Source organism: Gavialis gangeticus, unplaced genomic scaffold (genome assembly GCF_001723915.1).
Source record: "Gavialis gangeticus isolate Ggan-Ray unplaced genomic scaffold, GavGan_comp1, whole genome shotgun sequence".
Lineage (NCBI taxonomy): Eukaryota > Metazoa > Chordata > Crocodylia > Gavialidae > Gavialis > Gavialis gangeticus.
The window spans coordinates 41,479,224-41,491,719 of NW_017728993.1; the positions used below are offsets into that span (position 1 = coordinate 41,479,224).

A 12,496-nucleotide genomic window follows, 5' to 3' on the forward strand; every position below is an offset into this window, starting at 1 on the left:
GAGGTAAGACTAACTGGCCTATGGTTTCCCGGGTCCTCCTTCCCCCCTTTTTTGAAGATGGTGAGCCATGACATTGCATACAGTTCACCCAAAATCCGTCTCTCAGCCTGGCGTATGAGAGAGGTGAGGCTGGACCAAATTGCCCTGTGCCTCATCTGCACGTAAATTTTTGGAGCATCCCAGGACAAAAACACCCCATTCCAGACATGAGTGGGGGCTAATTAGCATATGGCTCCTTTGGGGGGGGTGGTGATCTGGAGAACACATGCATATTGAGCAGTGTTGGGCTGTTGGGTCACTGGCTTGAAATGATGTTGACTGAGGCCCAGCCCAGTGAACTGTGTGATCAGTCGTGAGCTTTTGGTTGTAGACTAGCATCATGCATAGTACTGGGCAGAGAAGAGGCTCCAGGTTGGAGCTCTCTTTTTGGCTAAGACTGGGGGCATCTGAAACCCAAAACCTCTAGATCTGGGGCTTGCATGTAGGATGCCTGCCTGGATTTAGGGGGTATATGAAGCCCTGGACCAGTGGATCTGGGAGGGAGGATAGTTGCTTAGTGGTAGAGCCGCACAGGCTTGATGATTGAGCTCTGCTTAGTTGAATTTTGGAACTTGACTACTGGGCTTTTCCCAACTGAATTTAAAACTGATTTGTCCCTCAAAATGAAATACGGAAAAAAAATTGTAATAAGTGTTGCTCAAAACTGAATTTATGGAATACCTGTGGTAAAACTTGCAGCAGATTCTAAAAAAGGAAACGTGCATCAAATCTGGATAAACTAAGTACATTGGAACTATATGCAATTTGTTACAACCATGTTTAATTTCAAGGTTATTGTGTTCAGTTTTGCTCCATGCTTCCATGTGTAAGGAAAGGGGGAAAGGAGCTGCCAGGGTTAAAAGTTGGGGGGAAGCAGAAAGCAAAGGGCTACCTGATCCCTCCAAGCTTCTCCCTGCTCTAGCAGTGGGAGGGGGACAAATTCAAGGCAAATCTCCAGTAATTAGATTCTATACATGGAAAATTATACCAAATTTATATTTTTTTTCCATATATAGAATCTAATTATTGTAGGGGTCAGAGCTAATACTCTGTGTTAGGTGCAGGGTCATCTTCAGGGTTATCTTCTGTTCGACTAAGTACAGTACATCTGTATCTGTTACACTGCAAGCTTTTGTGAGCTGAAGTTCAGTTCATCAGATGCTGTAAAAGGACCATGCAGCCATATGGAATTTCCTGGTCTTTTTCAAAAGAAGGAAAACAGCGAAGAAGCTTTAGGTACCATCACAATGATATGCCATGGGTAAGAAATCCCATATTCTTGATGGATAGATCAAGAGGTTTTACAGGTGACTACCTCATTGAATATGCAATAGATATTTGTTAAAATATGCTTGGTCAGCTAAATTTAGTGTGTCTTGGACACGCATATCCCTTGTTAGTGGCAGCAGTATGTTAATATGTAGAAGTGTGGGTTTGTTTGTTTGGTTTTTTTTTAAGAAGCTTGGCTAAAAAGGCTGAAAATACTGAGGTATTGTAAGTGTACGGTGATTCTGTTGCACAGCTTCAGAGTATAGACTAGGGTTGCACCAATAGAGATTTTTTGGGCTGATTTTTTTAACCGAGCTGATATTACCAATTTTACTGATGGCCGATATATATATTTTTTTTAAACAAGCCATATCGGCTGATACTGATCTGAATGCCAATATGCAGCCCAGCAACTTGGAGAGCAGCATCCGCAGTCAGATGGATTGCGAAGGCTCATACTCAGAGGGTAGTGGTGGATGGGTCTTTTTTGACCTGGAGGGAAGTGGGCAGTGGAGCCCCCCAGGGCTCGGTCCTTGGGCCTGCACTGTTCAGTTTCTTTATTAGTGACTTTGACAACGGGGTGAAAAGCAGCCTGTTTAAATTTCCTGATGATACCAAGATTTGGGGTGAGGTGGGCATGCTAGTAGGGAAGGACAGATTACAGCAGGACCTGGACAGGTTACAGGGGTGGGCTAATGAAAATAGGATGGGGCTTCAATACTGCTAAGTGCAGGGTGTTGCACTTGGGCAGTAGGAACTAGCAGCACACTTATAAGGTGGGAAACTCCCTTCTCGAGCGCACGGTGGCAGAAAGAGATCTCGGAGTCATTACTGACTCCAAGATGAACATGGGCTGACAATGAGAGGTCACAGTGAGTAGGGCTAACCGTACCTTGTTGTGCATCCACAGTTGCATCTCAAGCAGGGCCAGGGAGGTGATCCTCCCTCTCTATGCGACACTGGTCAGGCCACAGCTGGAGTACTGTGTTCAGTTCTGGGCGCCGCACTTCAGGAGGGATGAGCATTGGGAGGGTCCAGAGGAGGGCTACCCACATGATCTGGGGACAGCAGGGCAGGCCTTACGAAGAGAGGCTACAGGACCTTAACCTGTTCAGCCTTCGCAAGAGAAGGCTGTGGGGGGAACCTGGTGGCCGTCTATAAACTTACTAGGAGGGACCAGCAGGGTTTGGGAGAGACCTTGTTCCTCCTAGGGCCCCCCGGGGTAACAAGGAATAATGGCCACAAGTTGTTGGAGAGCAGGTTTAGACTAGACATCAGGAGACACTACTTCACAGTCAGGGTGGCTAGGATCTGGAGCCAACTTCCAAGGGAAGTGGTGATGGCTTCTACCCTGGGGGTCTTTAAGGAGGAGGCTTGACGTCTACCTGGCTGGGGTCATTTGATCCCAGTTTTCTCTTCTGCCCAGGGCAGGGGGTTGGACCTGATCTACGACAGTGGTCTCCAAAGTGGGGTGTGCATACCACAGGGGGTTCGCAAGACGATCCATTGGGGTGCGGGAAGAAAATATTAGAACTTCTACTTGTATTTAATTTCTTTCTTTTTTTAGATAAAAAATAAGCTTTACTAATATTTAACATACGTATTGACACTGGTGCCCTTACTTGGTCCATATGTCAGACGGTCACATATGGTATGCAAGGTATCCTGAGGAAAGAGTGGGAGTTCCACAACACAGAGGTACAGTGTACAGTGGTCTCCAAACTTTGTACAGTGTTACACTGAGTAGTACATGTATATAATTTATAAAAGAAATAAATATACATATTGGGGGTGCGTGCTCAAAAATTTTTTACTGATAGGGGTGTGCGATCAATAAAGTTTGGAGACCACTGATCTACAAGATCCCTTCTGACCCTACTTTTATAAATCTATGAATCCAGCTGGTAAGTCTGTTGTGGGGGAAAGGTGTGTGTGGTGGGGTGCAGATCAAGGTCCCTGCAGTGAGAAAGTGAGGCTGGGGCAGGGTGCGAGACGGAGGCATGACTTCTCCAGGGGCTGCGGGGTGGGCTCTCCCGCCGCTACACATACCGCAGGAGGGCATGGGGGTCATGTGCCCCCAGATCTGTGTATGGGGCAAGGGCGGGCTGCTGCTGCAGGCCAGGGCCAATGCCAGGCTCTTTCTGGCGGGGGGCTGAGCTGGCCTGTACTTGGGCTGGGCAGTGGCGGCGCTGCTACAGGGGGGCTATGGCAGATTTTGGGGAGCTGTATCCCCCCTCCTAACATTGCCATTGCCTGCCCCAAGTGCAGCCCTGGCCCAGCTCCCCTGCTAGGAAGAGCGCAGTGCCATCCCTAGACCTAGTTCGCAGCAGCAGTCTACCCTCACCCTGTGCATAGATCCAGGGCATGCGTGCCACCCCCCCATGCCCTCTTGGTATGTGTGCAGTGGCAGCACTTGTCCCCCTGTCCCACGCCCTCCAGATGAGCTGCTCGTGGCTCCATCCTGTGCCCCACCCCAGCTGTGCAGTACCGGCCCCAGCGCCAGCCCCACTCCCTCCTTCACTGCAGGGGCCTCGGTCTGTGCCCCCACACCCTTTCCCTCCCCCTGCCCCTTTCCCCACAACAGATTTACCAGCTGGACACTGCTCTCCATGCTACTGGGCTGCACTTCTGGCCACCTGTGCATGCATGAGACATTTATCAGCAACCACTATTGGCCACATCAGCCAAAAAAGCCTATTGCCGATGATGTCAATTTTCCTTATATCAGTGCTGACATATGGGACCGATGTAATGGTGCATCTCGAATATAGACTAATTCTTTTCCAGGTACTAGTAACTCTACGTACAGCTTGATATTTAAAGCAGTGCTGTTTCTCTGCAAGGGCTAAATCTTTCACAGTTTTCTCTAAACTGATGCCTTTATGCTAAAGTCCATCAAATGAATATAATTTTAATAATAGGGATAGTTCTATTTTTTTCATGTTTGCATAATTTAACTGGTTTTATTCATTTTCCAAAATACCATTGTGAAGCAAAAGAGTAGGTCTGTAAAATTTTTGACTAGTAAAATATTTGTAACCATGGTGTACCTGTTGTGGTGCGCTCCTTTCTCCAGTTGACGAAAGATGCTAGCAGGGCAGGTGTGGTATGCGGGGAAAACTGCTGGCAGCGTGCAGTTTCCTCTTTCCTCTATAAAGAGCCACACCAACACACTTTATAACTTAACTATATATAAATGTATTATTATTTACAAAAAAAACCCTTCAAAAGATAATTACAAATATAGCGTGGATATTTACATATATAGCTATATAAACCCTTTTCTCTCCCTCCCCTCCCTTCCCCTTCCCTCCCCCGTGTTATCCAGCTTGTATGGGGAGTGCCAATTAATGAAATATGTCGGTTATCTGAGAGGCATCTTTACCTGTTTGGGCTGCTGCCACATCTGGTGCACCAGGGCTTTTACTCCCTGGCATCAGGGGACAGGGAGTGGGGCCCCATGCAGACTGCTTTGCCCTGGGCCATGGTTCAAAGTCGGCAAAGTGGAACTCTGTGAAACCGGAAGTGCCGCGATGGGACTTCCAGTTTCACTTTTGCCGCGTTGATTGGCGTGCTAGTTAATAAAGTGCTGGATAACACAGCTTTTGCTGTATTTATAGTAATTTACCAACACTGGGACTTCAGGTGAATCGCAGATAAATAATAGAAAAAGGGGGCCCCAGCAGGGCTTCAATAAGGATCATATAGTTAAAACTCTATTAAACTATAAACTTACAAATATAAAAGCACGTAATTCTAATATTATAAAAGCTGTACTCTCTGTCCATAACACTTTATGCACATTCTGGCTGACAAAAACAACCAGTCAGAGCGCAAATACAGCATTTGGACAGGAGCTGGCAGCATGGCAGAGCACTGCCATGATGGTGGGGACAGGGGATGGAGGGAGGTAATGGTAATGGAACAGGTGGAATTGGCCTAGTTTCTCTGCTTCCCCGCTCCCCCCTTGCTGCTTGGCGGTGGCGGCAATGGCTTGGGGGGGGAGCAGGGTCAGAACTCTGCAAGACGCTGCTGGCCTTGCCCCACCCCATGCAAGAATCACTTCTGGGTCTACTGCAGAGCATGTGGGGACCTGTCCCTCTGGCTCAGCGACTGGTGCCTCCTGGGTCCTGCCTCCTGAGGGCACCTGGGGGCGGGCCCCCCGCATGCTCAGTGGTGGACCTGGAAGTGGACAGAAGTACTTCCGGTCCACTTCCAGGTCCACTGCCGAGCACAGTGGGAGTTCCCCATGCACTCCTGTGGGACGTTCCATCCATCCCACCATCCAGCATTCGCAAGCAACGCCTGGTATCTTGAGGTATGTAACAAAAAACATATAAAGCTGTGTCCATGGCTGAATTGCTGATTCTCCAAATCAGAATTGAATCTTCAGATTCAATTTGGCCGAATCAAATCGGGACAGTGATCTGAATCAGCAAATTGAATCACCGTCCCCTGAATCGGGCCAAATCCAAATCGAATACAGCCCACTTTGCACACCTTTAATATATATTAGTGCGTGTGTGCGTGTATAAACTATGGATATCATCTATCCAGTCTTGTACCACCCTTCAAGATATAGATAATTGTTAAAATGCAATTCTAACCTGGGTTTCAACAGGTGTCATACAACCTTAAACTCCTATTAAGATCTAAATTCACATTCAACATCAGATGTAAACATACAGATATATGCACTCTAACAAATACTTATCCCAACAAGATCAGATTAAAGATTTCAGTACATATCAGATAATCTTAAGCTTTATCGATTTATACTTAATAAATTGAATATAAGGTGCCAACTCACAAAATATGAGGCACAAAACCTTAGAATATAAATCAGATTTTCAAAAAACCCTGAGACCCAGGCTCTCCTGGAGCCTTGGCTGCATTCCTGTGACCACGAGGGGAGGAAGATGCTTCCCTAGTGCCCTTCCAGCTCCTCAGCCCAGCCAAAACATCCCTTAACAAAATGAGACTCCAAACTTGGGAATCCTGTCCTTCTGGGGTTCCCTTCCAGTGGTCAGCTCTACTGACCTGGGTGAATTCCCACTCCCCTGTGGGAATCCCCTTCCCCAGGAACTCACAACTTCGAGAAGCCAGGTGGATGGTCCTTGTCTCCCAGTGAATTGTGGCCTCTCTTGCTGAGACCCCAGCTGTCTCTGGCTCCCTCTGGGCCACTGGCCTGCTCAGGGCCCTGTGCACCCTGGCCTACACTGAAGGCTGTACCCTTCTGCTTGGTGTTGGGGCCCCAAGCCACCCACACAGTTCCAGGGTCCCGGTTTTGATCAGGGCCCTCTATGCAGCACTTCAGCACTGAATGCCTGGTTTCGTGCCAGGGGGGTTGTCGGCCTGAGCTGCCTCATGCAGCTCCCAGGGCCTGGGTTCAGTCCTGGACCCTCTGTGCAGCACCGAGTCAGCCTCATGCCAGGGGTTGGAAACCTGAGCTGCCTCATAAGGCTCCAGAGCCCTGGTTCGCTCCCAGACCCTCCGTGCAGTGCCTCCCTGGCCTTGTGCCAGGGGCAGGAGACCTGAGCCGCCTTACACAGCTCCCAGGGTACAGGCCATGCAGCAACTAGCTGGAGACCTGAGCCACCTCATATGATTCCCAGGGTCCCACTCCATGCACAGCTTGTGTACGTGCCTCTGACTGCATGCCTGGGGGCAAGAGACCCGAGCTGCCTCATACAGCTCCCAGGCAATCGGAAGGAGTCTTTGGACTCCTGTGGGGGCAACCGCATTTGCCCCACTGGGCATCTCTCCCCAGCTTGTCTTCTGCCTGCTCTCTTCTCTGTCCCTCAACACAGGGTGTCCGTGTCCTGGGCATGCTGTTCTTTTATAGTGTTCGGAGGCTCTGCCCCCAGACTGCAAAAGGACCAGTCAGGGGGCAGGGAAGTATAGCCCTCACCCAAGTACAGACTCTTTGCCTCTCCGGGAGCAGGGGTGGGGCAACCTCTCCACCACCACCACCTGATTGGTGGGAATGTCCCACCAATGGCTCAAAGCCCTTTTGAGCCAGCAAGCTTGGCTGCTGACTGCCACATGTTGAAAGAATTTAGAATGTTTTGATTGAAAATGCGTAAAAAAATATTCACGTAATGGTAAAGAAGAACTGTAAAGAAAGAAAATTTACTTTTTGCTTTTATGTGCAAGAAGGTTTGAAGGTTTTTTTCCCCCTAGAAAAAGTTATCTAACAGCAGAAGTTCAATTTTGAATGGTCTGTTTACTAGAGAACTTTCAAAATTGACATCACAGGCAAGTGAAAGAGGGGAAGGGTCCTCTAGTCAAACTATTTCACATGCTATGTTTGCACTTTATGCAGGTTTAACTAATATATATATATATATATAAAATTTTTTAATTTATTTATTTAAGACATCCAAAGTCATTTTTAAGACATCCTTATTCTATGAACAGGAATTCTCAAACTAACAGTCTGAAACCAGACTTGACTTTCTCACATCTTTTGTAAACAAAACAAGCAAACTTCTGAAGGTGGGGATATGTTTTCAGAAAGATGTAATTATTTCAGCTGGTGTGCCACTTAATGAATTTTGGTGAGCTGTTAAAGGCTGCACACACAATACTTCAGAAGATATAATTTTAATAAATTACAGATAAAAAGCAAATCGTATATTAAAAATCAAAATCTACTATAACATATTTTGATTATATTTTGAAAAAGTACTTTTTGTCCTGATTTATGTTTTTTTGAGTAGTGTATATAGAGGCAATTGCATAATAGCTCAGAGTAAAGTCATACTCTTGTATATTGTGTGTGTGCGGTGGGGAGGGATTGCCCATGCACTAGGTCCCAGGAGTGGGCTGGCCAGAAGAGGCGGAGGGGGTGGGGAGGAGAGGGGACGGGTAGGCAGCAGTGCAGCAAAGCACACCCAGGCAGTGCAGGTGCGGTTTGTCTGTTTCCCCTGTTCGTTCCCCATTCAGCCTATGGTGTTTGGGCTGAACCCTGCCCTGAGCAGCCTGTGCCGTGCTCCTGGCCACATCTGCCCCATGCCTGCTGACAGCACCATTGCAGCCAGCATGTACAACTTCTCAGCCAGGCTGCTTCTCCTGTTGCTCCAGTACTGCTCAACTCTACCTCCAGTGGCTCCTCCTCCTGCGCCACTCTATCTCCCTTCTACCCACTCAACTGCCTGCAGGCGGCTGCTCATTTTGCCAGGTATCAGAGTGGATGCAAGGTATGTGGGAGCTAGAGTCTGGCATGCAAAAAGACTCTGGGGAGGGGACATGGTAAGCATTTACAAAATATTAAATGGTGAAGAGAAACTAAATAGGGATTTATTACTATCTCTCTCAATTTAAGAACCTAGGGGTCACAAAATGAAACTAGTGTAGGTAGTGAGTTTAAAGCTAACAAAAGGAAGTTTTTTCACATACTGTGTTGTTTAAATGTGGAGCTCATTGCCACTAGGTGTTGTGGAAGCTGACAGTTTAGCCAGTTTCAAAAAGGGATTGGACAAATTCTTGGAGGAAATGAGCATCAGTGGCTATTAAGCATGGGGATGAGGGGCACAGCTTCTGAATCAGAACTTTCTAGACCTTAAATCCTAGAGGCCACAAGGGAGAGAGGAACAATGGAAGAAACCCTAGTCATACCTAGTTCACTCTCCCTTTCAGCATACACTTTCTACCAATGTGACACAGGAGACTGGGCAAGATGGTCCCTGTGGTCTGACCCTACAAATGGCTGTTTTTTGTTCATAACGTTGGCCTTTTAGAATTTTTTCTTTTAGTTTAATATCAGACCTTAATTTGGGGTACAATTTAATGTATTCAGAATTATTAAGCATTATTTAGGGTCATGCTAATTTATATGCATTGCCATTAAGGTTCAGGATTACTGATTTGTATTTAAAATTATTATTTTATAACTAATAGTTATTCTGTTCTGGTTTATTATTTATGTTAATATGAAAAAGTACAGGATTACATGGGTGGAAGGAATTTACTTTTTGTTTTATTTCCAGACCTTTGCAACATTTGTGAACGAGGGAGTAGTGCCCAGTTGGATTTCTGTTCACCTCTGTACTTTTAACCATAAATACTCCCACTGAAGGTTTTTGATGGCAACATACACTAAAACATGTTATGTCAGTACTGGGAGGTACAATGAGAATTGTATCACTAAAAAGAAGTTTGAATTGCAAATTAGAGGGAAAATTTCTAAGGATGGATATGCAGTGTTGCAGTATTTTGGACACCCTTCATCGACAATGATTAGGAATAATCTTGGACTTTGCACCTTTAGTTTCTGCTGGCTCACTGATGTAATGATTGTTAATGTGTTATACTAATTCTTTAATAAAACCCAATGTTGGAATACCCTGTTAACAGTTTAACTTTGGTATTTTTAGGCTAGACAGCAGCAAGCAGAACTGGCCCAGCAAGAATGGCTACAGATGCAACAAGCAGCCCAGCAAGCACAGCTTGCTGCTGCCTCAGCCAGTGCATCCAATCAGGCAGGATCCTCTCAGGATGAAGATGATGAAGATGACATTTGAAATTTACCAGCTGAGTTTCTATCCCCACTAAGAAATACTTTTCCTGCACAAAAAAACAGTGAAATGAATGCTTACCTGTAATTTTGTATGCATCTTGGACTGGTCATTGGTATTCTAGGGATGTCTGCTGTTGTGTGCTGTACATGTAAAAACTGTCTTTTTGAACTCTTGAAGAGTTAAGGTTCAGTATCATATCAACTTTGGATTTTTAATGGTGTATATGGAAATTTTAGATAGCAGTGCGTCATTTATTTGATCAACAAACAGTGTTAAAATAAACAACAAGTTTATAAAATATAGTGAGATTTATACAGAAGCTCTAAATCCACATTTGCATTTCTTCCCTTTTAACTAAACTATAAAATCTTACATAGAGAATTTTTAATTGTTTTTTGTTTTTGGTTTCTTTTTGTGAGGGAGTGGTACAGTTGACACTCTGTTTATGGGGGGAAAAAGCAAGGAGTTCAGCATAGCAAAGTCTGGATTCTTTGTCCTTTTTAAAATGAGGATATATATGGCAATAAATATTATGTGCTCAAATACCACATTTGTTACAAATTTGCAAGTGATATGTTTTCACCAACCTAGGTAAAGGTATGTTTAATAAAAGTTGTATACATTCAATCTTTTTTTGTATAAAGGTGAAGAAAATAAACCCATGGTTTTACTATGACATCTATTGAGAGTCCTGAACTAAATGACCATTTCATTTAAAAAATTGCCCAGGTTAGAGAATTAATGATTCGTGTTATTTCACTCCTCCAATTCACTGTTAACTGTTGTTGATGGTATTACTTGCATAGTCCAGATATGTTCATATCGTTCAACTGTAAAGTTGGAATTTGGTGAAACAATTGTTTTAGTTCCGTTGACTTAACTGGGAATGATTTAAGTATTCAAGCCTGTAAAGGCAAAAGTCAAAGTGAAAAGCATGCTTGCGATAAGAGGGATTTCATTTAACCCTGGTTAGTTATTGTTGTCAGCATAATGTTACCATTTTCCGGACTAGGTTACCAATGGATTACTAAGATACCTGGTGAAAGATGACATTTTCTTCATTAAAATTGGTTAGTTGCAAATTATTCAGGTCCAGGATTAGTTAAGAAAGCATGCCCCAAGCGTTATCAGCAGCGCATGGTAGAGAAAAGAGGAAGTAGTCCTTCTGATGGGCTTACTTCGAAAATTATGTTTATATTAATGGATGGACAACTGTTCTTTGTGTTGAAATAAAGCACAGTGTTGTCCATGAGAGAATTTTAATGGGTCACTTGAAGAAATATTGGCATATCTTCTGGTACACCTTTTTTTGAACAGACTGGAAAAGCCACTTGCATACTAGTATAGATGAAAAGATCAAGTAGCCGTATAAGACTGTGTTGTGGTGTTTTTTGTTTGTTTGCTTGCTTTTTAAAAAAGTAGTATGCCTTCAAATAATCCTCATTAAAGTTGACTGAACTGTGGGTACAGCAAGCTGTTTACATAATGATACAAATAGTGATGTGCCCATTTTTAAGTACAATTGGGATATATTCAGATCACAACGAATCACACAATGGCTTTTGATTTAAATGTTAGAGAAGTTAAGTTACATATTAAATAAATTTGAACACTTCCTAAATGCAGTGGTGGCTCAGAAAGGAAAGATAAGTTTGAATGTTTAAGTTAAAAAACAAAAAACGTTTATGGATATTACATGAAGTATTGGACAAGGTTTGACTAAGGGAAGTGCTTTTCTGTAAAGGTTTAAGTACCAAAGGTAGTAAATCTAGTCTAGTGAAGCAATGTTAATGTGCAGTGTTGGCTTTTCTAATTTGTACTGTAACACCTCTACACTTTCTATTTTAAATTAGTTTTTTTTCCTTTAAAAAAAAAGGTATATTTTCACACTTTTGTTTCTTCTGATGCAGAATTCAGGTTAACATTTTACTGCATCTGGTATGTATGGTATAATATGTTTGGATCCTTGTGAGCTTTCTTTCCTTTGGACATTCTTGTGCTTTTTCATATGCTGTATTCTTCAAGCAATAAAATTCTGATGTGTTTTTATAAAATAGTTTTATAGTTAATGTTGAACAGCCAGTTTTTTTCATTTGTAATGAGTTTTAAAATTTCCTCTTTATGTGTTGCTGCCATGTTGACCATTTGCGGGCGTTTGGGTTTTTTGGTTGATACTGTCTGAATTTTGCTATATGATACTGTTGTTGTTCAGTAGGGCCAATTATTACAATAGTGTACCTCTCTTAGTCCTGTTGACTTTCCTTCCTGGAAGTGCATTCTGCATATTTGCAATATATGCATTTTTATGAATTGCACAAACTCGTATTTAAAAACTGTACATCCAGCCTTTTAGCACTAGAGGCAGAGTCTTAAGTGTTTGGGTCAGATAAAAGTGACTTATTTAAACTGTTAGAATGTCATGGTAAGGAAACTTCTAGTGTGACATTTAATTTGCCATCTAGCCACTCTGAGTTTATTGCCTTTTTATAATACAATCCTCTATTGGGTGAGTGGTTGCAAAGGTAAAGCTGTTTCTAGAGCTATAGTAATATTGATAGTCAATACACAGAAGGAGCAGGTGACTAAGACAATATAGAAACATAAGTTTGGTTAGTGAACAAGATATTACTTTTATTTTAATTTTGAAAGATATGTACGCAGAAATC

General features: G+C 43.6%; 1 protein-coding gene across 1 annotated transcript in view; it reads left to right on the forward strand.

Annotated features, from left to right (window-relative positions):
- DR1 (down-regulator of transcription 1) overlaps nucleotides 1-11,695 on the forward strand; it is a 39,323-nt gene extending 27,628 nt beyond the window's left edge. Inside the window, exon 3 of the mRNA XM_019501624.1 lies at nucleotides 9,687-11,695. Within this exon, the coding sequence (XP_019357169.1) occupies nucleotides 9,687-9,833 (147 nt within the window). The 3' untranslated portion in view covers nucleotides 9,834-11,695. The remainder of the gene's footprint in view (nucleotides 1-9,686) is intronic.
- The last annotated feature ends 801 nt before the right edge of the window (nucleotides 11,696-12,496 follow it).